The following is a 23,324-nucleotide window of genomic DNA, read 5'->3' on the forward strand; positions in this document are numbered from 1 at the left end:
TAATTGCTGTACTCCTTTATAAAAGAAGATAGTGTGTCACAGTGTTGATCTGGAGTGGATGTTTGTTGCAGAGAAGGGTAGCCCTTGTGCGACAAATCTGTATCTCCTCTGTGCTTTATTTATTTATAAGGCAGGTTCAGATCACTAGTCCTAGTGTTTGCTACGTTGGTTGATTTCCTGAGATATAATGGGTCTTGGACTGCTGGGTCCCTCATAGCCTGAAAAGCAAGGCACAGAACACTGATAAGGAGTCTATAAGACCATACAGAGATAGATCATTCAGCCTCTCTTAGTAGTGCTGTCTTTTAGGACCATGATCTTCTTTTATTAGGAACCTTTGCAGTCACTCCATTAGTCTATCACATCTAGTAAAATGCTTCCCAAAAGGAGCATTGTATTTTATGATAGGCATGATTAATGCACAATATAGAGTGTTAAAAACGTATATGGACATAAAGAAGATGCCCTTTCTGATTAGCTATGCCAGACAGAATGATTTCTAGCTACTGTTACAACATGATGAGTAAAGGAGAGGGAATTAGCTACCCATGTTCCAAGGATGTTTGTTTACCAAATGTGACAATATTGCAGTTCTTATCATTCAGTTTTATTCCACTTTATATGCACCTGCTACTAACTTGCCCATTCAAGATGAAGCTTTTGCATGTCAGAAGGAGATCTGAGAATGGCATCCAGCTTACAATCGTCTGCAAACTTAATTATTCAGTGATCTCCAGTTTTGACTTGGTGATAATAGAAGTAGATGCTGAATAATTAATACTCATGCAACAACGGGAATGCCCACATAGGTACACTACTTAAAGGATACAAGGCCTAAACAACATGTCCTACATTGACTGACTCAAAGCTCGGTCACTCTACTCTGTATCCTACAGACTGCTAAGAGGTGACCTGTGTTTAGCATACAAGGCATCCCCTGGTCCATTACTGATGCATTTACTGCACATCTTCGACTGAAATGGCATTAGAAATGCTTATTCTAGGGATCTACACCTCTTCCACAACATCAACAGAATGGTTCTGGAGGGACAGGTATATTTTGAAGAGGATAGCATTGCTATAGAACAGACTCCCCACCCACATAAAACAAAGTTCATACTTGTTCATATTCAAATGCAACTTAAATCTATGGATGGAAAACAAAGAATTTACCCCTAAACTGTCCCCTGTACTACTAATGGACAGATGCAGCTCACAGATGTTTTACCTCATGCATAGGTCCCCTCAAGTTATCTATGTTATGATCCCAGTTATTGTGTTTTAGGTTTTATACAATTAAAGACCACAAGATAGGTAATGTCAACCTATAACTAAATGGGATAGTTTGTTTTGAGCACAAAAAGGGAAACTGTCTAGGCTTAAAATGGCTCACAAGGGCAGCTAGACTAGTACTAACTGATGAACCTGTGCACCTATGAAGAATAGATGTCCTACTATGGACCCCTGTGGGACTCTGTTGATTACCTTCATGTTTCCCATCTAACTACACAAGGATGGGTTTGGAGTATGGTTAGCTTGTTAATTATGTTAGCTGGTGGTACTGTATAAAATGTTTTGGTGATGCCAAGATATACTGTATGGAGAGTATGACCATTATTTACAGCTTGTGTTACTCTCGCAAAAACTTTACCAGATTCAATAGACAGGATTTATCCTTAACAAATCAAAACTGCAGGGCGTCAAGTGTAGATTAGTTTATTAGGTCAGTTATGACTCATGGTCTTACATTGAAGAACAATGGGCTAATGTGTCTGTAGTTTCTGGGTTCTGTAATTTGGCAGCTCTTATGAACATCATCACATATGCTGAATATTACACCTCGTGGATGAAGCTACAATTAGCTGTAGGAGCAGATCCACCAGTGCATGGTTAGCACCGCTCAGCAGGCAGGCAGGTGGGTTATCAGGTGTGAAGACTGATAGAGAAGGGTGAAGGCTGCCAGCCTCGCCAGACAGAATTGTGCAGATAATTCTATCATTTGTAAATATGAATGTTGAACTTAAAACAATGTGGCAATATTGCCATCTGCTGTAAATAATGCTAAGTCAAGCATTTCTTGTTGGTCCTTTGAAATTAAAATTATTTCATCACTACCTTTGATGCTTTACAAGTCGGCTCCAGTCTGGCTAGATGAAGGCTTCCTGCCTATTGTTTTAAGGCTAAAGTTAATGACCAGAATTTACATATGGAATGTCCTTTATTGCTCTAAGTCTAAAAGAATGTAAATGCAGTTTCTGTAAGCCTGGGAACACCAGGAATGTGTAAATGATGATGTAATGTTTAGCAGAACTGGAGTTTAAATTTAAACAGTGAGATTGTCTGAATATCCAACTCGGCACTCTGCCTGTTGTCTTATGTAAGTTACCTTAGACTTGTGTTTTCTTTTAGAAGTAGCTAGGAATTAGAAAGTTTAGACTTAAGTGTTTTTTCTGTGATATCAAAACTGTACTACTGATTTATTTTAAGTATTTCTGTGTGATCTCTGAACTCTCTTTACTAGCACTGACTGTGTAGTAGAAAGTATTGTCTTGTGGTTTTAATTGCTTATTATTAAATACTTTAAAACCTTACTGTGGCTGGTTTGTGTAGAGATAAGTTAAGCTCTAAGAGTACATTGCATATATATAAAGATCCTGTACCAGGTCACTCTAATAAGCCTCGAGACTGTTTAGTCACATATACCAATTGGATAATAATATTGCACAGTAATAATTGGACACCCTTTTAAGGGCCTTTGAGTAACTTATAAATATTAGCTGGGTGGTGGCAAGTGGTACTACCATATAGGCTGGGCAAAGGGGGAACAGCTGGAGGACCTGTGCCAGCCTTCCCCAGAAGTGTCTGTGTGGTTGTATAAACTTTTATCTCAAAAGTGTGTTTGTGTAAGCTACTTGGGCAGGGACACAAAACACTGGTTGGACAGAGAGTGTGCTGGAGATTTTAGCTTGCTCAGCTAGGCTGAGATCTGGACCATATAGCTGTGCCAGTGGGGAGTCTTATTGGGGACCTGGGGAGCAAAAGAATGACCAGCCCTGGACTGACTGTGATCTCTGTGTGCTCATAAGGGAAATTGCACTTTACTGTGTGTATTTGTTATCCTTTCCTCATATATGAGGTGCCCTCTCTGGTGTTAGTGGTGAGGATTGAGGCTCCTTGATTGCTGGGCCAGGGCATGGGCATCACATATTAATTTGTGGCAGTGGTTGGGATATCCACCTCACATATTAATTGTTTGGCAGTGGTAGGATATCCACATCACATATTAATTAGTTGGCAAATACTAATTGGCTTGTAGTGGTGTGGGCAGAGTGAATCCTGTAGCTTGTGTAAAGTGAGCTTTGAAGGTGTTTTGTACTCTAAAACAGCCACACAGTGAATACTCAGAGTTCAGATCACAATTGTTTTATTTCTTTTGTTAGCTTAGTTAGTCAGGGTGAGCAGGCAGCATTTCAACAGAGGAGTATGGACAGCTGACAAGCAGCCAGCTGGTGGAGATGTGCCAGGCTAGGGGACTGGTGCATGGCAACCTGACTAAGGCAGACCTGATTGCAGGGTTAGTTACAGCTGCATCAAAAAACAGCAACCAGGAGGACAATAAGTCTGGCAGTGGAGATATAATTCTCTCTGAGAATGGACAGCTCAACCTTTCTGCAGTGGACTTAAAAATCCAGCTGGAGCTAAAGAGACTTACGTTGGCAGCCAGGCATGTGGAATTAGAAGCAAATGAGAGACTGCAATGTTTGCAGGCTGAGGAGAATGAGAAACTGTTATGTCTGCAAGCTGAGGAACAAGAGAAGCAGATGCAGCATGAAAAGGAGATGCTGACTCTTTGCCAGTGTCACGGAAGTAATGGGAAAGGGAGTAACTGGATCCCAGAAGCACAAAAAGTCAGTAAAATTCTTCCGCAGTTTAAAGAGGGGGATAATTTTGATAGTTTAATTCATATGTTTGAGAGGGTATGTAAGCAGTATGAAGTTGACCAAGGGTTCTGAGTGCAGTTCCTGACCCACTTACTCCATTGTAAAGCTGTAACTGTATTAGCTAAAATGTCTAACGTTGCATGTTTTGATTATATTGCTGTTAAGAAATGTCTTTTAGAACTGTTTAAGCTAACACCTGAAATGTATAGCAAAAAAGTTTCATGAGCATAGATGCAAGGCAGATGAAAGTGTGTGTGAATATGTTGCTGAATTGAGCACTTATTTCCATAGGTGGGTGAGTGGATGTCAGGTCACCACTTTTGAAGTGCTGGCAGACCTTTTGGTGAGGGAACAAGCCCTTAGCACTTTGCCTGAGGACATGAGGATCTGGTTAGCTGATAGACAATGTGCTACTTCAGATGAGTTGTGGAAGAAGGGAGACCTATACCTGGCAAGCAGGGCATCCCTGCACAGGAAGGGGACCCCCAGTACTGCTCATGGGTCTAAAGGAATCCATGGTGTGCAGCACAGACTGCCACAACAGAACCTGCCAGTAGCAGGGGAAGCCACTAGTCCAGGTACACGTCCAGGAGCTAGGGTTAAATGTTTTGAATGTAACCAGTGGAGCCATGTGGCATACAGGTGTCCACAGAGGCAAGGTGGGGAATCAAAGATGACGGAGCCAGTATGTGGGAAAGACAAAATGCCTATAGTAGATTGTCTTGAGATGACAGGGGACCTAAACTACCATCCTGCAGATGTCCTGAGAGGGAAAGATTTGGATGAGGCAGTACCATGTACTTATGCAGTTACACACACACAGGCTAGGAGACATGCATGTGGGTCTTGTAGCCTGGTGGAGACCCAGACAGACTGCATACTTGCAGCCATAATTGATGAGGTGGTTACTTCAGGGAGGGAGCTACCCTGTAGCAGTGAAACTGAAGGTGAGCCACAGCTGCTTGTGGGTACTGATGGTCCCTTGGACAGAGTGACTGCAAAGGTAGAGGTGAGTAGTAGCACCCACTGTCAGAGGATGCCAGACTTCCTGTGGAAGGGGAGCCAGGAAGGGTTGCAAGGAGAGAGTTGAGACAGGCTCAGCTCTTAGACCCTACATTGCAAGGCCTGAGGCAGGTAGCTAGGGAGGCACCTGATTCTCAAGGGAAGGGGGGGATCTGTATACTGGGACAAAGGGTTATTATACAGAAAGTGGACCCCTGAGAGAGGGTTAGAAAGTGAAAGAGTACAGCAGTTGGCAGTACCTAGAGCCTACCATCTGGCACTTCCAGCCATAGCCCATGATATTCCCTTTGCAGGTCATATGGGCATAAAATTTACAAAGAGGCATATTATGCAGAACTTCTATTGGCCTGGAATTTCCAGAGATGTAACAGGGCACTGCAGAATCTGTGAGCATTGCCACAAGGTAGGCAAGGTAGCAGACAAGGTAAGAGCTTCTTTGATGCCTTTGCCTGTGATTGAGGAGTCATTTCAGAGGGTAGATAGGGATATTGTGGGTCCTCTGAGTATCCCAAGTTCCACAGGAAAAAAGTATATCCTAGTGGTAGTGGATTATGCTACAAGATACCCTGAGGCATTGATTTTGGCATCCATTGAGGCAGAGAAGTTGGCAAATGCTGTTAGAGATTTTCAGCAGGGTAGTTTCCCAAAAAAAATATTGACTGACAGAGGTGCCAATTTCATGTCAGATCTGCTGGTTTGTCTGTGAAAGTCTTGTGGGGTGAAGCACATTAAGACCACTCCCTATCATCCTCAGACTAATGGTCTTGTTGAGAGGTTAAACTCTACAATCAAGTCCATGCTATGGGCATTTGCAGATCAGGTTAAGAGGGAGTGGGACAAATATTTGCCCCATCTGTTGTTTGCTTACAGAGAGGTTCCTCAGGAATCCACAGGGTTTTTCAACCTTTGAGTTGTTGTATGGGCATATGGTGAGGGTCTTCTAGATTTAATTTGAGATGAGTGTGAAAGTGAGTGTGAGTCTCACAAGGAGTCTGTTGTGGCATACGTCTTAAACCTCAGGACAAGGCTCAGGAAGCTCATGGGCTTGGCCCAGCAGAACCTGGCAGAAGCCCAACAACAGAAAAAGGTGTGGCATGACAGGAATGCTCAAGCTAGAGAGTATTCTGTGGGGCAGCAGGTAATGGTCCTGATTCCTGTCAGACACAACAAACTGCAAGCAGCTTGGGAGGGTCCCTACAAGGTGGTAGGAAAGGTAAGTGATGTTAACTACATGGTGGAACTGCTAGGCAGAGGCACAAATTGTACCACGTTAACATGATGAAATCTTACCATGATAGGCAGGCCCTTGTGATGAGCATTTGCAGTGGATTACAGGAGGAGTCTGAGGGAGATCTGGGGACTGATCTCTTCAGTGTTGCAGGAATATGGGGACATGTTCACCGGGAAACCAGGGAGCACCCACCTGGTGCGAGACCAGGTGGATACAGGACCCCAAAGGCCTATTAGGCAGGCCCCTTATAGGGTGGCTGAAAGAGTCAGACAGACCCTGAGGGTGGAAGTACAGGAGATTTTGGAACTAGGGGTGATTCAAGAGTCCAGCATTCCCTGGGCATCCCCAGTGGTGCTGGTGCCAAAGAAGGATGGCAGCACCAGGTTCTGTGTGGACTACAGGAAATTAAATAGTCACACAGAGTCAAATGCTTACCCCATGCCTAGGACAGATGAGGCTGTAGAGCAGCTGGGTGGGGCTAAGTATCTTACAACCATTGATCTTACCAAGGGTTACTGGCAGATGCCTTTGACTCCCAGTGCTAGAGAGAAGTCAGCCTTTGTGACTCCTTTTGGCGTGTATGAGTTCACAATGAGGCCCTTTGAGATGAAGGATGCCCCAGCAACTTTCCAGAGGCTGATAGATCATATCCTTGCAGGAGCAGGAGAGTTTTCCCTTGCTTACCTGGATGATATTGTAATCTACAGCCATTCCTGGCCAGAGCACCTTCAGCATGTCAGTGAGGTGCTTGGCAGACTACAGATGGCAGGGTTAAACATTAAGCCGAGCAAATGTCAGGTGGGTATGACAGAGGTCTCCTACCTAGGACATAGAGTGGGGAGTGGTAAGATAAAGCCAGAACCTGCCAAAGTGGAAGCCATTCAGGCATGGCCTGCATCTGTTACTAAAAAGCAGGTGAGTGCATTTTTAAGGACAACAGGGTACTACAGAAAGTGTGTCTTCAGTTATAGTACCATAGGTGCTCACCTCACAGACATAACAAGGAAGAACAGGCCAAATAAGGTAGTGTGGACCCCAGCATGTAAGCAGGCATTCCAGAAGCTTAAAAAAGCTTTGGGAGGACCCCCTGTATTAGCCAGTCCAGATTACAGCAAAGAATTTGTTGTGCAGGTGGATGCTTCAGACCATGGGCTGGGGGCTGTACTTAGCCAGATTTCTTCAGAAGGAGAAGACACCCAGTAGTTTAGCTCAGTTGTAGGATCCAACCCAGGGAGGAATGCTATACAGCTGTAGAAAAGGAATGTCTAGCCATAGTGTGGGCATTGCAGAAACTTCAGCCTTATCTGTATGGAAGAAAATTCACTGTTATGACAGATTACAACCCTGTAACATGGTTAAACAGAGCCAGTCAGCAAAATGCAAAGTTGCTAAAATGGAGCCTGGGGTTGCAAGCATATGATATGTTAGTGCAGCACCACAGTGGGAGTAGCAATTCCAATGCAGCTGGGCTCTCAATACAGGGAATAGGGTAGGTATACTCAGATATACCTAACCCTCTCAAGCGGCGTTTCTCAAGGGTCACTTGAAAAACTAGCTTGAGTTCTCTGGGTGGGGGGGTGAAGACTAGTAGGGAAGGGTGAAGGCTGCTAGCCTAGCCAGATAGAATTGTGCAGATAACTCTATCATTTGTAAATATGAATGTTGAACTTAAAACAATGTGGCAGCATTGTCATATGCTGTAAAGAAAGCTAAGTCAAGCATTTCTTGTTGGCCCTTTGAAATTAAAATTATTTCATCACTGCCTTTGATGTTTTGCAAGTCGGCTCCAGTCCAGCTAGGTGAAGGCTTCCTGCCTATTGTTTTAAGGCTAAAGTTAATGACCAGAATTTACATGTGGAATGTCGTTTATTGCTCTAAGTATAAAATAATGTAAATGCAGTTTCTGTAAGCCTGGGAACACCAGGAAGGTGTAAAAGATGATATAATGTTTAGCAGAACTGGAGTTTCAATTTAAATAGTGAGAACTAGACATTATTAAGCATTTTTGTCTGACTATCCAACTCAGCACTCTACCTGTTGTCTTATGTAAGTTATTTTAGACTTGTGTTTTTTTTTAGAAGTAGCTAGGAATTAGAAAGTTTAGACTAAATAAACAGGCTGTACTCTGGAAAAACACTCTATCTAATCACCTACCTATCTCATTAGGTGTCCCGCAAGACTCCATACTAGGCCCTCTCTTGTTTTCCATTTACATCAATGATCTCCACTTAGCCATTCCACTCTCCACATGTATTCAATACGCAGATGATTCTACTATTGTCTGCTCAGCCTCCTCTCTAGACGAACTACAATCCCAAACACAAAAAGCTTTCAATACAGTAGAAAACTGGTTCTCCAACCGCTGCCTCTTACTAAATGCTAAAAAAACTAAACTTTTACTCTTCACACCTACCCAAAGGACTGCCCCTTTACACTTCACTCTCACATCTAATAATGGCATCCTTATTTCCCCTGATCTGACCACTAAACTTTTAGGAGTCACAATTGACAATAACCTCAACTTTGACCCACACATAAATACCACAGTAAAAATAGTCAACAGAAAATTAGGATCCCTCTATAGAATAAAACCATATTTAACACCATTAGCTAAATCCACTATAGCTAGAACTCATTTACTCTCAACCCTTCTTTATGCATCTCCCATCTACACTAACCTCTCCAAAAAGAACCTCAACAAACTAGCTATATCCTATAATAACATTGCCAGATTTGCTACTAGCTCCCCTTATAGAACTCATCACTGTCTTAATCTAAAAAAACTAGGCTGGCTTGAACTTCCAAATCTGATACAATTTCATCAACTCTCAATAACTCACAAGGCCCTTAATCAGCCCAACAATACTCCCATACTCTCTAGCTTTATTACACCATATAGTAATCTCAAAAATTTACGATCCTCAAACAAAATCCTTATGAATATAACTAAATCTAAAAACTTAGCAGGTGATTCCTTGTTCTCCAACTCTGTTGGAAAATTATGGAATCAATTACCACCTGATCTTACATCCCAGACCTCTCTCCCACTTTTTAAAAAACATCTAAAACACTACTTCAGTAACCACTGGTTATGCTCCTGTTGTAACCCTGACTAACAATTTCTTATCTCTGACCTTCTACCTTCTCTAAATATTAAACTCCTTACAACACCTTAATATCCTTTTCTCTCATATAAATTATATAAGTGTACTATCAAACTAAGACCTACTAAGATTTGTTAAAAAAAAAAAATTTTTTTTTATTCTTCTATATTTTTACATAGAATTTATAATATAACTCTCTGTTATAATTATAGCTGTTTAAACTGTTTTTGATGTCTTCATTATTGCTGCATATGACTGTCTCAATGCTTTTTCTTACATTGTATGTTATTTCCTGTAGCTTTTCTCCCCGGGCCTCTACTAAAAATGGACATATATCCAGTTAGACTAGCCCGGTCAACAAATGTAAAATAAATAAATAAATAAATGTTTTTCTGTGATGTCAGAACTGTACTACTGATTTATTTTAAGTATTTCTGTGTGATCTCTGAACTCTCTTGACTAGCACTGACTGTGTAGCAGAAAATATTGCCTTGTGGTTTTAATTATTTATTAATAAATATTGTAAAACCTTTTAACTGCAGCTGGTTTGTGTAGAGATACCTTAAGCTCTAAGAGTACATATATAAGGATCCTGTACCAGGTCACTCTAATAAGCCTTGAGACTGTTTAGTCACATCTACCAATTGGATAATAATACTGCACAGTAATAATTAAACACCCTTTTAAGGGCCTTTGAATAGCTGATAAATATTAGCTGGGTGGTGGCAAGTGGTACTACTGTACAGCATGGGCAAAGGGGAGACAGCTGGAGAACCTGTGCCAGCCTTCCTCAGAAGTGTCTGTGTGGTTGTATAAACTCTTATCTCAAAGTGTGTGTGTGTCAGCTACTTGGGCAGGGGCACGAAGCACTGGTTGGACAGAGAGGGTGCTGGAGATTTTAGCTTGCCCAGCTAGGCTGAGATCTAGACCCTATATCTGTGCCAGTGGGGAGTCTTATTGGGGTCCTGGGGAGCAAGGCAGCAACCAGCCCCAGACTGACTGTGATCTCTGTGTGCTCTTAAGGGAAATTGCACTTTACTGTGTGTATTTGTTATCCTTTCCTCATATATGAGATGGCCCTCACTGGTGTTAGTGGTGAGGATTGAGGCTTCTTGATTGCTGGGCCAGGGCACGGGCATCACATCAGGTCTAATGTAAGATGCGCTTTTTGTCTTGGAAAGTACCTTCAGAAAGTACTCTTTTGTGATGATGGGGGGGGGGGCTTGAAATAATTTGGAATATGTGGACTTCATATAGTTGCCCCTGGGTTAAAAGGTGCATTGAATTTGTTAGATAATATATTTCTGATTTCTATTTGATCTCAGTAGGTGGCAGCATTTTGAAAATATTTGGGACAATGCTGTCTGATATTTCTTACTTTACTGGTGTTAGTAAAGAAGGATCTGTTAGTATAATTAGCTTCTATTGCTAACCTTCATTCATGGGATACCTTTGTTTTTCTGATTGTACTTACTTTTCAGTAGCTTTGATAATGTTTTGATGTTGACTTTGATTTGTGGACCTTGAGTTTTGCTGTATAATCTGAAAAGCATTTATTTTATTGCATTCTTTATGCATGTGGGCCAACAGGCTGGTTTGACCTTTAACTTCCCATTTTGTTTGCTTCTGGAAGGAATGTCAGGTAAATACATTTATCTAGATGAACATAGAACTTATTTGTATAACTACTAGCCCTATCATCATTTAAAATTTGAGACTTCATCATAGAATTGCAGGAGGTTGCTACTTTTGAAGTCTTTGAGTACTGTGATATTTACATCTGATGGTTTGAGATTTTGAAGGTGAAAGTTACAATTTTGCAGTCAGACTTAATTTGGGAAGGGTATACCAGTTGGAAAATGCATATAGATGCTATATTTTTAAGGACCAGGTAAAGAATATTTGCCTTCCAGTGGGTTCTTGACTGTTTGGTCCAGGAAATACACATTTATAAATAAATCAATGAATATTTTGACATAACCTACGTTTGAAGTAAAGATATCCCAGTTTATTGATGGGTCGTTAAAGTATCCCAGGAAAATGGAATTCCTGTGTATTTGAAGTTCGTCCATTATATTTAGGAATCAAACATGGTTTTCACACAGTGTTTACTCAGTCTTGTAATATGCTTTGATGCAAATTTATGTATTTATTATTTATTTAGCATTATTTATATCTTAATAAGCTCTGTGTATGGGTCTTTAGGAATCTGCCTTCAGGTAACATGGTCTTACATATGCACATTCCAACACAGTTCTCATTAAGTCTAAAGGAATAACAGATACAAAACCATGGCATAGAAGGTATATTTTCTGCTCTTTTAAACCGAGTTTCAGAAATAATACACACATGAATGTGATTCAAATAAAGGAGGGACTCAAGGTCAGATAATTTGTTGTTTAGACTCTTGGCTTTGTGGAGAGCTACCTTGACATTATCTTTTTTTGATTTCTTTTGTTTTATAGGTTGGGAAATCCATTAGCTGGACTCTGCCTAAGAAGGCACTATAGAGGCCTCAAGCACTTTAGCCAGAGAAGTAATCTGTTGCTCAGAGACTGTGTTCAGATGTGACCGTGATGCCTCCATCTTAGCTAAATATTTGCATCTCTTACATGTAGTTTGTGATGAGGTAAGTAAGTTTATTTTCTGTGACAGTTAGGTCTTTGCTAGATTGTATAAACCAAACAGAAAATAAAAAGTTGCCAAAAAACCCAAATAACTAAAAAATGACTAAAACAAGCAAAACCATCATGTGAAGTTTATTAGATAAATGTTTTGCTTAATAAACCTCACTTGGTGGTTTTGATTTTTTTAGTCATTTTTTTAGTTCTTTACTAGACTGCATGAGAAGATCAAGTGCTGGCATCTAAGGGAAGACAAGAGTATATAAATACAGGACACAAAACATAGTTCCTCAGTACTTGATTTATACGAATACATTCTTGGGAGTGCAATGTATTAAATTATAGGTAGTACAATAAAATATTTGCAGTTTCATAAATGAATATTGATAGGGTTCTGACTAAAGTAAAACAGCTAAAACAATTTAAGGGCACCGATTGAAATGTCACTTGAAATACCAAGTACTGAAAAACCAAAAAAAAAAAAAAAAAAGACCGAAAACCCAGAAAAGAGAGAATCTCAATCTGTCCTTAAAACGTCTTTACTTCTTTTTGTAATGGGCAAGCCACCCACACATCCAAAACTTGTATATATCAACTATGAGATCACCATACTTAAGAGTAAAGGAAATATTCTGCAAAACAGCATTTCTGACTTGGTATATTCAAGTCCAATCTGCTGGCCATTCAGTCTCTATTTGAGACTTGCTGTTGTGAGTATGATATTTCATATGGTTACCCAATTTAACATAGTCCTGAAGCAATAGGAAGTGCCACAGTAGGTATGGTACTATTAATCGTGTTAAGACTAAATGTGATTTGAAGTGTCTTCATCTGTTGAGTGCAGGCTTTTGCTGTGCTACATTTATCACAGCTCAATGCAATATAGCTGAGGTAAGAAATTAAAGAAACCAATGAAAAAGCAGCTTTGGATTTGAGTTCAGAAAAAATCTAAACTAAAATGTAGAAACATGACAGAGCCAATTCCAAACTAATTAAACAACTAGGGACAGCAGAGAACCCAGATGAAAAGTAGGACAGACAGGAAAACACCATCAGTTAATAGCTGTAACTTCAGATTCATTTCAAACACAGTAAAACACAGAAAATAACATCAAAAGTTACTTAAAACTGATTTAAATAGGTGGGCAATTTTAACTGCAGTTGAATAAATGTACTTTCTTTTTTTCTTGGATGCAAAACAGAGTCAAAATTCCTCAGTTTCCAAGAGTGTTAGAATCAGACAAAAGTAGCTAACTGTTCATTCAGTGTAAACTAACAGGGAAAATGAAAGGTGTAAACAGCTAAAGTCCAGGAATAGTGCAAGATGGAAATGTGGGTGGAGGTAACAATTACTGGAGGACAACTGAGGATGTTTATGGAAGACATTTAGCAAAAGGCAGGATTTCTTATTAGTTTGAAGAGGGGAAATGTCTGAGTATTGAGACCTTTGTTGGAAAATTTTGCAAGTGATAGGAAGGAATGTTAAGGTACATTTTATCATATGTATTTAAGGAAGTGTGAAACAAAATGGAAATACTTGAAAGCTTGAAATGTGACTTGATTATGCTGAGTCTAAAGGCAGGATAAAAATGCCTTATTGCATGCCTTTCCTATGTCTCTATGACCATGTGCATGGAAGCATAGGTGCTACCATACAATCATCCTACCATGCTAGCTCCTCAACTTAAGCAAGGCATCCCTCTATGCATTGCTTTGCTATGTGGGAGTCTGGAAAGCCAGGCCAGCAAGGTTACTGCTAGCATCAGAAATGTCATGTAAACCAAGAAGAGATGAAGACTAGTAACGGGGTGCTGCTGAAGTAGAACTGAAAAAGAATGAATGTAAAATGGTATGTAACTATAAAATTCACATATCTAAAAAATGTGATTAGGTCAGAAGCAGCCATCTGTTGCAATCACAGTGGCCTGCAAAAGGATAACATTACTCTAGTAACTGCAGAGTTTGTTACAGATATGCCAAATGGTGTTTAACTCAGCTGAATGTCTATCATATCAACATTTCATTGGAAGTATTCATAATAAATCTATGCCATTTTAGATTTATTACAAAGAAAACAATGTGTTATTTTATTTAAATGTTCTGGTTCATAGGTTCATAGGTTCATACTAGGCTATCTGCCCGAGGGCATTTACAAGCCTAGCCCATAGTTTTGTGGCTTACGCCACCCCTTTAGTTTGGAGAAACTATGCCCATTATTTTGCTGTGCCTCTGTCGAGCAGTGACACTGAGGTAACCCCTGGGGTGTATCTGCGATCTCCCATCCATTGGTCAAGATTCCCCTTGAACAAGGCCAGCGAGGTGCTCTGCCTCACATAAACCGGGATTTTGTTCCACAGCATAGGGAGTCTTTGGGTGATGAATCTATCCCTCCAGCACGTCCTATTAATAACCGTGTCGAGGTTTAAGTCTCCCTTGTGGCTCTGAGGGATCTAGATTTTTGAGATGAAGCATGTTCATCAAATCTGGGTTTGACATGGCCTTGTATGTCAGGCACAGGTCACCTCTGAGCAAGCGGTAAGCAACTGAATATAACTGGAGTTCTTTCAGTCGGGCAGCATAAGACAGATTTTTGAGACCCTTTATCCTTTTGGTGAGGAACTTTTGTGGCCTCTCCAGCTGCTGCAAGTGTCGGGTCAGATACATTCCGAATGGGGCATTGTACTCAATCATTGGTCTGATGAGTGATGAGTATAGGGAGACTATGACCTCCCTTGATCTAGATGTGAATCCCTTCATGATAAGGTGGGGAATGTAGAAGGTCTTCCTAACTACTTTAGCAATATGAGTGTCGAATGAAAGGCTACTGTCACCTGGGTCCCCAGGTCCCTGATAACTTCTTCTGTGATCAGGGGATTGCCACCTATATGGTAGCTGGGGGTAACCTTGTTTTTCCCGAAGGGTATGACTATGCATTTCTTGGCATTTAACTTTAGGCCATGGATCTGGCACCAGTTATCCGTTTCTGTGAGACCCATCTGAAGGATATCTGTGTCAGATGTGTTTTCGACTACGGCGCCCAGCTTGCAGTCATCTGCAAACTTTGTCAGCCATAACCCTCCTGTGTTTGCTTGTACTTCAGAAAAGTAGATGCCAAACAAGAGTGGGCCCAGGACTGAGCCCTGTGGGACACCACTTGTGACAGGCTTTGAGTCTGACATGGCGCCAGCAACTCTGACACTGTGGGTTCTGTCACTCAGCCAGTTTGCAACCCATCTTGTAATGTATGGGTTTACATTTAAGTTGATGAGTTTTTCAATGATACCCGAGTGGGGTATTGTATCGAAAGCCTTCGCCAGGTCTAGGTAGGCTGTATGGACTGCCTTTCCCTCGTCAATGGCCTCGGTGACTGTTTCGAAAAAGTCAGCCAAGTTTAAAAGGCATGATCTGCCTTTGACAAAGCCAAACTGGGTTGGATCCAAAGTCTGCAAATTCCCTATGTCTTTATTTATGAGATCCATTATGATCCTGTCCATGGCTTTGCAGATAAGGCTTGTCAAGCTAATGGGACGGTAATTTCCAGGGTCGGTGGAGGCACCGCCTTTGTGGAGTGGGACCACAGTCGCTGTCGCCACTCCTGACGTATCCAGAGGTAAGACTAAGATTAAACAGCTGTCCTAACTGTGGGTTTAATTCCTCATTGAGTTCGTGGAGCACACAGCCGGGGACACCATCAGGTCCCATGGATGCTGTGTTCTTTGCCTTGGAGAGCAGTTCTCACCTGGGCATTAGAGATGTTTGGGGGCTACAATCATTTGGTATAGATATCTCTCCTTTGGGGGGGGGGGGGGAGTTTGCACTGAACCTGTCAGCCAGTATGTTGGCAATGTCTGTAGGATCAGTAATCTTCACATCATTTTGAACTAATTCTGAGCATATCTGGGAGTTTCCTCCTAGGTTTCTGACATAGCTAAAGAATGCCTTATGGTTGTCTTTAGAGTCCTTAGCTATTTTTTTCTCAAAATTAGCTTTGGATGATTTTATGAGAGCTCTTAGCTTTTTACTTATAGTGATCAGCGGTGTCTTACCTTTTAAGGATTTTGCTCTATCTTGTAGTAGCTTTCTCCTTTTGTTGTAGAGTTTGTTTATGGCTGGGGTCCACCAGATGGACGCTTGCCTTTGGTACAGAGAGTCTTTGTTTTGCTAGGGATTGCCTGATCCATGCAGCCCTGCAGGTGCTGGTAGAAGGCATTTTTGAGTGATTCAGCGGTTTGAGTAATGTTTACCGCCGGCTCGGGGGCCTTAAAGGAGACCACACTAGTCTTTAGAAGTGTGAAGTCGGCTTTTGAGAAGTTCTTTACTGTGGTCTTTTTTATTTCGGGTGGGGGCGGGATGAGGACCTCCAGCGAGATTAGTTTGTGATCTGATCTCACCAGTGAGGTGTATACTTCTGGTGTTGAACATTGTGCTCCCATGTTCGTGATGATGAGATGGTTTATTTTATATAACTATATTTTCCATTGACATTTCTGAAAACCTTACAGGTTTGATTAATGTCAAGACATCCAAGACACCAGTACTAAATGCAAATGAAAAATGACAAAGTGGTCCAACTGACAGTTATTAACTTACCTTGGTTCACATTTACTTGTTGGTATGCATGTGACAGGGTTTCGTGATATTCTCAGTCCAAACACTTCAAAGATGAAAGGTTGATTGCCAAAACAAAGGGGTATTTTTTGCAGTGAAGCTTCACCCACACAGCATCCCCTGACAAGGGTATCTGCTCTCCAACACATACCTGCTACATATATATATATATATATATATATATAGAGAGAGAGAGAGAGAGAGAAATCTGTGTACCACAATGTTTGGCTTTGTATGCATTTCCCCTAATATTGTCATAAAGTTCTGCTCATCCAAAGATCACAGTTATCATCATCTTTCGGCTTTTCCCATTAGGTGTCGCCACAGCGGATCATCTCTTTCCATTTCTTCCTATCCTCTGCATCTTGCTCTGTCACACCAACCGCCTGCATGTCCTCTCTCACCACGTCCATAAGCCTTATCTTAGGCCTTCCTCTTTTCCTCTTACCTGGCAGCTCCATCCTTAGCATCTTTTTCCCAATATACCCATCATCCCTCCTCAGCACATGTCCAAACCAACGCAATCTGGACTCTCTTGCTTTGTCTCCAAACTGTCCAACATGAGCTGAGCCTCTAATATACTGATTCCTAATCCTATCCATCCTAGTCACACTGAGTGCAAATCTTAACATCTTTAACTCTGCCACATCCAGCTCTGACTCCTGCCTTTTTGTCAATGCCACTGTCTCCAACCCATATAACATAGCTGGTCTCACTACTGTCTTGTAGACCTTCCCTTTCACTCTTACTGGTAGCCGTCTGTCACAAATCACTCCTGACACTCTTCTCCACCCATTCCACCCTGCCTGTACTCTCTTCTTCACCTCTCTTCCACATTCACCATTACTCTGAACTGTTGATCCGAAGTACTTAAACTCATCCACCTTTACCAACTCTTCTCTCTGCATCCTCACCATTCCTCTACCCTCCCTCTCATTTACACACATATATTCTGTCTTAGCCCTGCTGACCTTCATTCCTCTGCTCTCTAGAGCATATCTCCACCACTCCAGAGTCTCCTCAACCTGATTCCTACTCTCACTACAGATCACAATGTCATCTGCAAACATCATAGTCCATGGGGCCTCCTGTCTGATATCATCTGTCAACCTGTCCATCACCACTGCAAATAAGAAAGGACTCAGAGCTGATCCTTGATGGAATCCCATCTCCACCTTAAACGGATCTGTCACTCCCACTGCAGTCCTCACCACTGTCACACTACCCTCATACATATCCTGTACCACTCTTACATACTTCTCTGCCACTCCCGACTTCCTCATACAATACCATAACTCTTCTCTAGGCACCCTGTCATATGCTTTCTCCAAGTCTACAAAGACACAATGCAACTCCTTCTGACCTTCTCTGTATTTCTCCAATAACACTCTCAGGGCAAACATCGCATCTGTAGTGCTCTTTCCTGGCATGAAACCATACTGCTGATCACTAATCATCACCTCCCTTCTTAACCTAGCTTCTACTACTCTCTCCCATAACTTCAAGCTGTGACTGATCAATTTTACCCCTCTGTAGTTATTGCAGCTCTGCACATCACCCTTATTCTTAAATATAGGTACCAAAACACCTTTTCTCCACTCCTCAGGCATCCTCTGACTTTCCAAAATTTCAAAATAGCAGAGCAGTGAAGATGATGCATTCTAAAGGTTAATTGTCACAGTTATGCTTCTTAGAATTCCAACAGATACCATATATAACTTCACTGTGTCCTAATTCACTTTGACTGATAACTGCATTCAACCTCTAGACTTGTCTGTGCAGTGGAATAACATAGGACAGTATATATTTCCTTGTTAAAACAGGAAAATTAAGCTATCGGTTAGACATTATTTCTTCTAAGCCTCTCAAACCTGCATGGTGATCTTGATCATAATTTATCAGTAAAACAGCCTATAAGGCACTTTACTTGTCATCATTTTACTTAAATGAACCAACAAGGATATCCATTTGCAAAGTATGACATTTAAATACTAATAATACATCTGTTTGTGACTTGAAAAACATTCATATAATTTACAAATAATATGATGTATTCGTCCATTTAAAAAAGCTGTCGTGTTTGGAAAGTCCAGAAAGTAGCAACAGAGAACTTAAAATGGTTCTAAACTCATGAATATTCCACTGCTATCTTTTACAAACATTGACTACGAACATAATGTGAAAACTGAAAATGACACAGCAGTCAATGCATGCAACACTGCAAGTTGGGGATATCCACTGTAGAGTAAACTTATTTTGCATTTGAATAAGAATTCTAGAGACAAATGTTTGTGGAAACGTGATTTTTCCGACTTTTGATTCGTTTCATTAGTTGTCACTTACAGGATTCATGACGTTTCCTTAAGATCAGAATTATACACTGACCCACTGCGTCTAACTCCTTATTTACTGTCAGTCATAAAAATAGCAGAGCAGTGAAGATGATGCACTCTAAAGGTTAAAGCTTTCAGTGATTTGAAATGATGGATGCCATGACTCAATGTCACCTCAAAGTTGTTGAATTGTGTGACTGTTTGCATGATATGAGGCATGCTATGTCAACTGCATTTTATACTTTTTCCTCTTTCAGTACAAATAGAAACAAACTGAGGTTTAGTAAAATATATTTTAGAATATGGAGTTAATAACAAAGAATGACAAGTTTAACATTTTAGGAATCCTATCAAATTTCTTAAAAAAAGAAGAATGTTTTCCATAATAACTAGAATCATTTATCAACATCTAACATTTTCTTTATTTGCTTCAGTGGCTTGTTTAGTTCAGATGTTTGATTGCTAGCTATGCAATTTATTGTGCTATGAAACAAATCTTTTTCATAACGCAGATAAAGCATTGTGTGCATTTTCCTTGGCAAAAAAAACAATAAGATATGTAGACAGACAAATGGATTAAGATGCAAGTATGTTGTCTGTTTTGACTCTGTTTCAGTTCATAGTTGCTTGGCTTTCAAGTGTGGTATGACGAAAAGCAGACAAAAATATGCCTACTGTGTGCGAGTGTCAGGCTACATACAGACAGATTGCTATAAATACTGCAAACGTTAAGAACTCGTAGTGTAGTTTAATTTTCAAAAGTTCAGTAAGGTTAAATGTTTTTGGTGGTGTTGTGTAATCTAACTTTTTCTAAAGGAGTTTTAGTTTAAATCTCACCTCAAGTTCATTTGTACTTTGAATATTTGGCTATGTTATACTTTGACGATAACAATTAAGAATGATATTGTATACCACATGCAAGTCACTGCTTAAAATTTTCAATGAAGCTAATACTTTCTTTGTTAGCAATGTGTGTCCAATGAGATGGGTAGCTTGTGTTAGCCATTAAGTCCTGTCTACTAAATGATGCATGGATGCACACACCTATATGTATGCACACTTACACGCACACACACACACACACACACACACACACACACACACACACGTGAATGACTGGAAAAATGATCTATCAGTTGTAATTTGAATATGCATCATGTTGCTTCCTTTAGAAAACTTGAAATGTATTGAACAATGTAAGATACAAATGTAAAATATGACACCTGTGCGATTATATAGCTAGCCTAAACTATTAATATATTCACTTCTGTTGTAGTTTTTTCACACTTTTCCCCAGGAGCCTTCATATAATAAGTCTGATCCTGGCAAATTGACTGATTCATTAACCCACTGGGGCAAAAACTGAGCATAAGGGATTACTGCCGACTTTTGGGGTAGTTCACTTTTTTTTTTCTTTTTTGTGGCTAGTTCTAATATCCATGTCTGTACTTAGCTTAGTGAGAGGGAAGGGAGTGTCCAGTGGTCTAATCTCTCTCATTTCTGCAAGGAACATTGCCATAATTGCAGTTTTGTCTTGACTCTTAATCTCAGCAGGTAGTTTCCCTCAATCTCCACCAGAGAAACTGCACCTTTCTACTGGCCCCCCAAGTGTGCTCAACCCTCCCCACCCCCAACCCAACTGAGAGGTACATTAGCCAGACTCATTCATTCCTTTCCTCTTTGCTAAGTTCCGGTGAAGGAACCAGTAAATGAACCTGGGTCACCTGGGTCACAGTCAAGGCTCCATCCCTCTGCCCCACAGACCCAGGCTTGTACCCCATGTTTTTATACTATTTCAGTTATAAGTAACAGCATTCTTTATTCTGGCTGTTATCAATTATTAACATATAAGCCTTTTTGACAAGAAAGATATTCCTTTATATTCTGTAACACATTGCAGTTTAGAGAAAAATGAACAGTTTTTTCCCAATTTGCACCAGCAGGTGAGATGCCTTCTGTTTAAAGTCTGAATGTACACCCTGTCTCATCCAATAGATGGGTGCTGAGCTGAGGTTCTAGGTTATCTAACTCTACACAATGTTTGAGTGAGTGTGTGTGTGTGTGTGTGTGTGTGTGTGTGTGTGTGTGTGTGTGTGTGTGTGTGTGTGTGTGTGTGTGTGTGTGTGTGTGTGTGTGTGTGTGTGTGTGTGTGTGTGTGTGTGTGTGTGTGTGTGTGAGTGAGTGTATGTGTGTGTGTGTGTGTGTGTGTGTGTGTGTGTGTGTGTGTGTGTGTGTGTGTGTGTGTGAGTGTGTGTGTGTGTGTATGAGTGTGTGTGTGTGTGTGTGTGTGTGTGTGTGTGTGTGTGTGTGTGTGTGTGTGTGTGTGTGTGTGTGTGTGTGTGTGTGTGTGTGTGTGTGTGTGTGCATGTGCGTGTGCATGATGCTTATCCTAGGAGAGACTGGCATCATACCTATGACAGAATTCCTGTGTCATAAGATGGACTGGTATCATGCCTATGGCTGAATGCCTGCATTTCACATATTCTTGGGATAGAATGCAGCTCTCTGTCATCCAGAATGTATGCCAATAATGAAAATGAATGAATGCTCAATGAATACATTCTGAGCAATGGAAGAATGCCTTTCTTTCTGTCTTTCACCCATTGCAAATTCTAACAATGTCTTTAGAGGTAGCAATTAAAAGCTCTGATTTTTAAATATTAGATTAAATGGTAAGAACAAAACTGTATAATCAATACGAAACAGTTATAACATTAAGATCCCATGATGCTTAATGTTTTAATAAATGTTAACTACGCAGCCCTTGACATATGCTTGTCCACTACAGGGATGTACATTTTTAGTATAATCACATTCAGCGCTCCAAATTGCTTGCATAGTTTATTCCACTAGATATTATTCCACTGTATAAGCACATCTCTTATATTTGTCACTAAGTACTTACCACATTAGAAGTTCCAAGCTTCTTCCTTTTGGCAAGGTCAGTGATATTAACTCCATTGTAGTTAATGCTTTCCATACAGCCTTTGAAATTCTTTCTGATGTTAGAACTTGGCTTCCCAGAAAAGGGCATGCCTCCAAAAGTCAGCTTAAGGGATAAACACAACAGTTTGTTTTCCATCAGTTTTCATTCATATCATGTCATCATACAAATTACATTGAATATATGTTGGCCTTTTGTATTGAAAATCAAAAGGTTAAACTTGCTACATTTTGTTGCTTACATACCAAGCCATTATCTTAAATGTTTTCTTACACTTCTGGTCATTGAATATATTTTTAAATGACATTTAATAGTAAAAATATGTTACTTTCTCATGTGGAATTTTATTCATCCTGTTAAAGAGCATAGCAAATCAGTTCAAAGTTGAGGGTGATAAATATATCCCAACATCTGACAAAACACTGTATCGAGAATAATACATGAAACATGATTTGAAGTAATAATTCAACAGAGAGGATGCCAGAGTTGTATTGTATGGACAACAATTTGATTTTTTTCATATAAAAGCAAATTACTCTTCACCCACACATATTATTTATGTTAGTTTAGAAAGGTAAGAATGACAAATAAGTATTATGAAGCTTTTTTTTTTTGTTTGTTTGACACATAATTTCTGCTGGCTTACTGCTGGTTATATGAAATATAGTATATACAAAATGACACGTCAGGAAGTAATATAAGCTGCTTTTAAACTTCACCTTTTAAACCTAGGTTTGAATCTCATTGTCTACATTTAGCTTTTGTGTGACTATCAGCAAGTTACTATAACAAAAAGTGTCCATGTGCCAGACTCCAAAACACTTATACTCAGTTTAAGTGACCACTTGAACTGAGAACAGGCTGAGAGCAAGTGTTTTGGAATTTGGTCCCCGGTGTACGCCTGTATATAGATAGGCCTTTACACCAAAGCAATTCAGTTACACTGAGAGCAAGTTTTTTAGAATCAGAGCAGATGTACACTGAGAACAATTCTTTTGGAATCTGGGTTGGAACTGAAAAAGGCACCTGTGCCTTATGGGTTTACTCAGTTTTCAAATAACATTAAAAAAAAAAAAAAAAAAAAGGCAATCTTGAACACCATTTATGTCTTCAGCTCAGGCCTTGCTCTGCTAGGATATTATTATGATTTAAAGCTTGTTGTAACACATAATAGAATTCTAACATTTTTTAAATTTTATTTTATTTTATTTATTTGAAGTTTGTTTGCCAGGATAGTCCATTGGGCCGAAGGAGCCCATTTTCAATGGAGTCTTGGGGAGAAAAGATCCATAGATGGAATATATTAAATAACAGCTTGTTATAGTACAAGAAGAGTACACAAAAACAAAAGTATATGATGATACAATTTAGAAGATAAAAACAGAAATTATATAACAATTAGTAAATGTTTCCAAATATATAGTCCCTATCATTGCTAACATAGATGTTAAGTCTATAACAACAATAAGTAGGTATTTACAAGTCAATTAAACTAAAGAGCTATTTACAGTATGTA

General features: G+C 40.1%; 1 protein-coding gene across 1 annotated transcript in view; it reads right to left on the bottom strand.

Annotated features, from left to right (window-relative positions):
• Positions 1–23,324, bottom strand: part of CNTNAP2 (contactin associated protein 2) — a 7,772,136-nt gene that overhangs the window by 5,621,013 nt on the left and 2,127,799 nt on the right. Inside the window, exon 6 of the mRNA XM_044064985.1 lies at positions 21,770–21,913. Within this exon, the coding sequence (XP_043920920.1) occupies positions 21,770–21,913 (144 nt within the window). The remainder of the gene's footprint in view (positions 1–21,769; positions 21,914–23,324) is intronic.

Source organism: Protopterus annectens, chromosome 3.part0 (assembly GCF_019279795.1).
Source record: "Protopterus annectens isolate FY-2018-M chromosome 3.part0, PAN1.0, whole genome shotgun sequence".
NCBI classification, from domain to species: Eukaryota; Metazoa; Chordata; order Ceratodontiformes; family Protopteridae; genus Protopterus; species Protopterus annectens.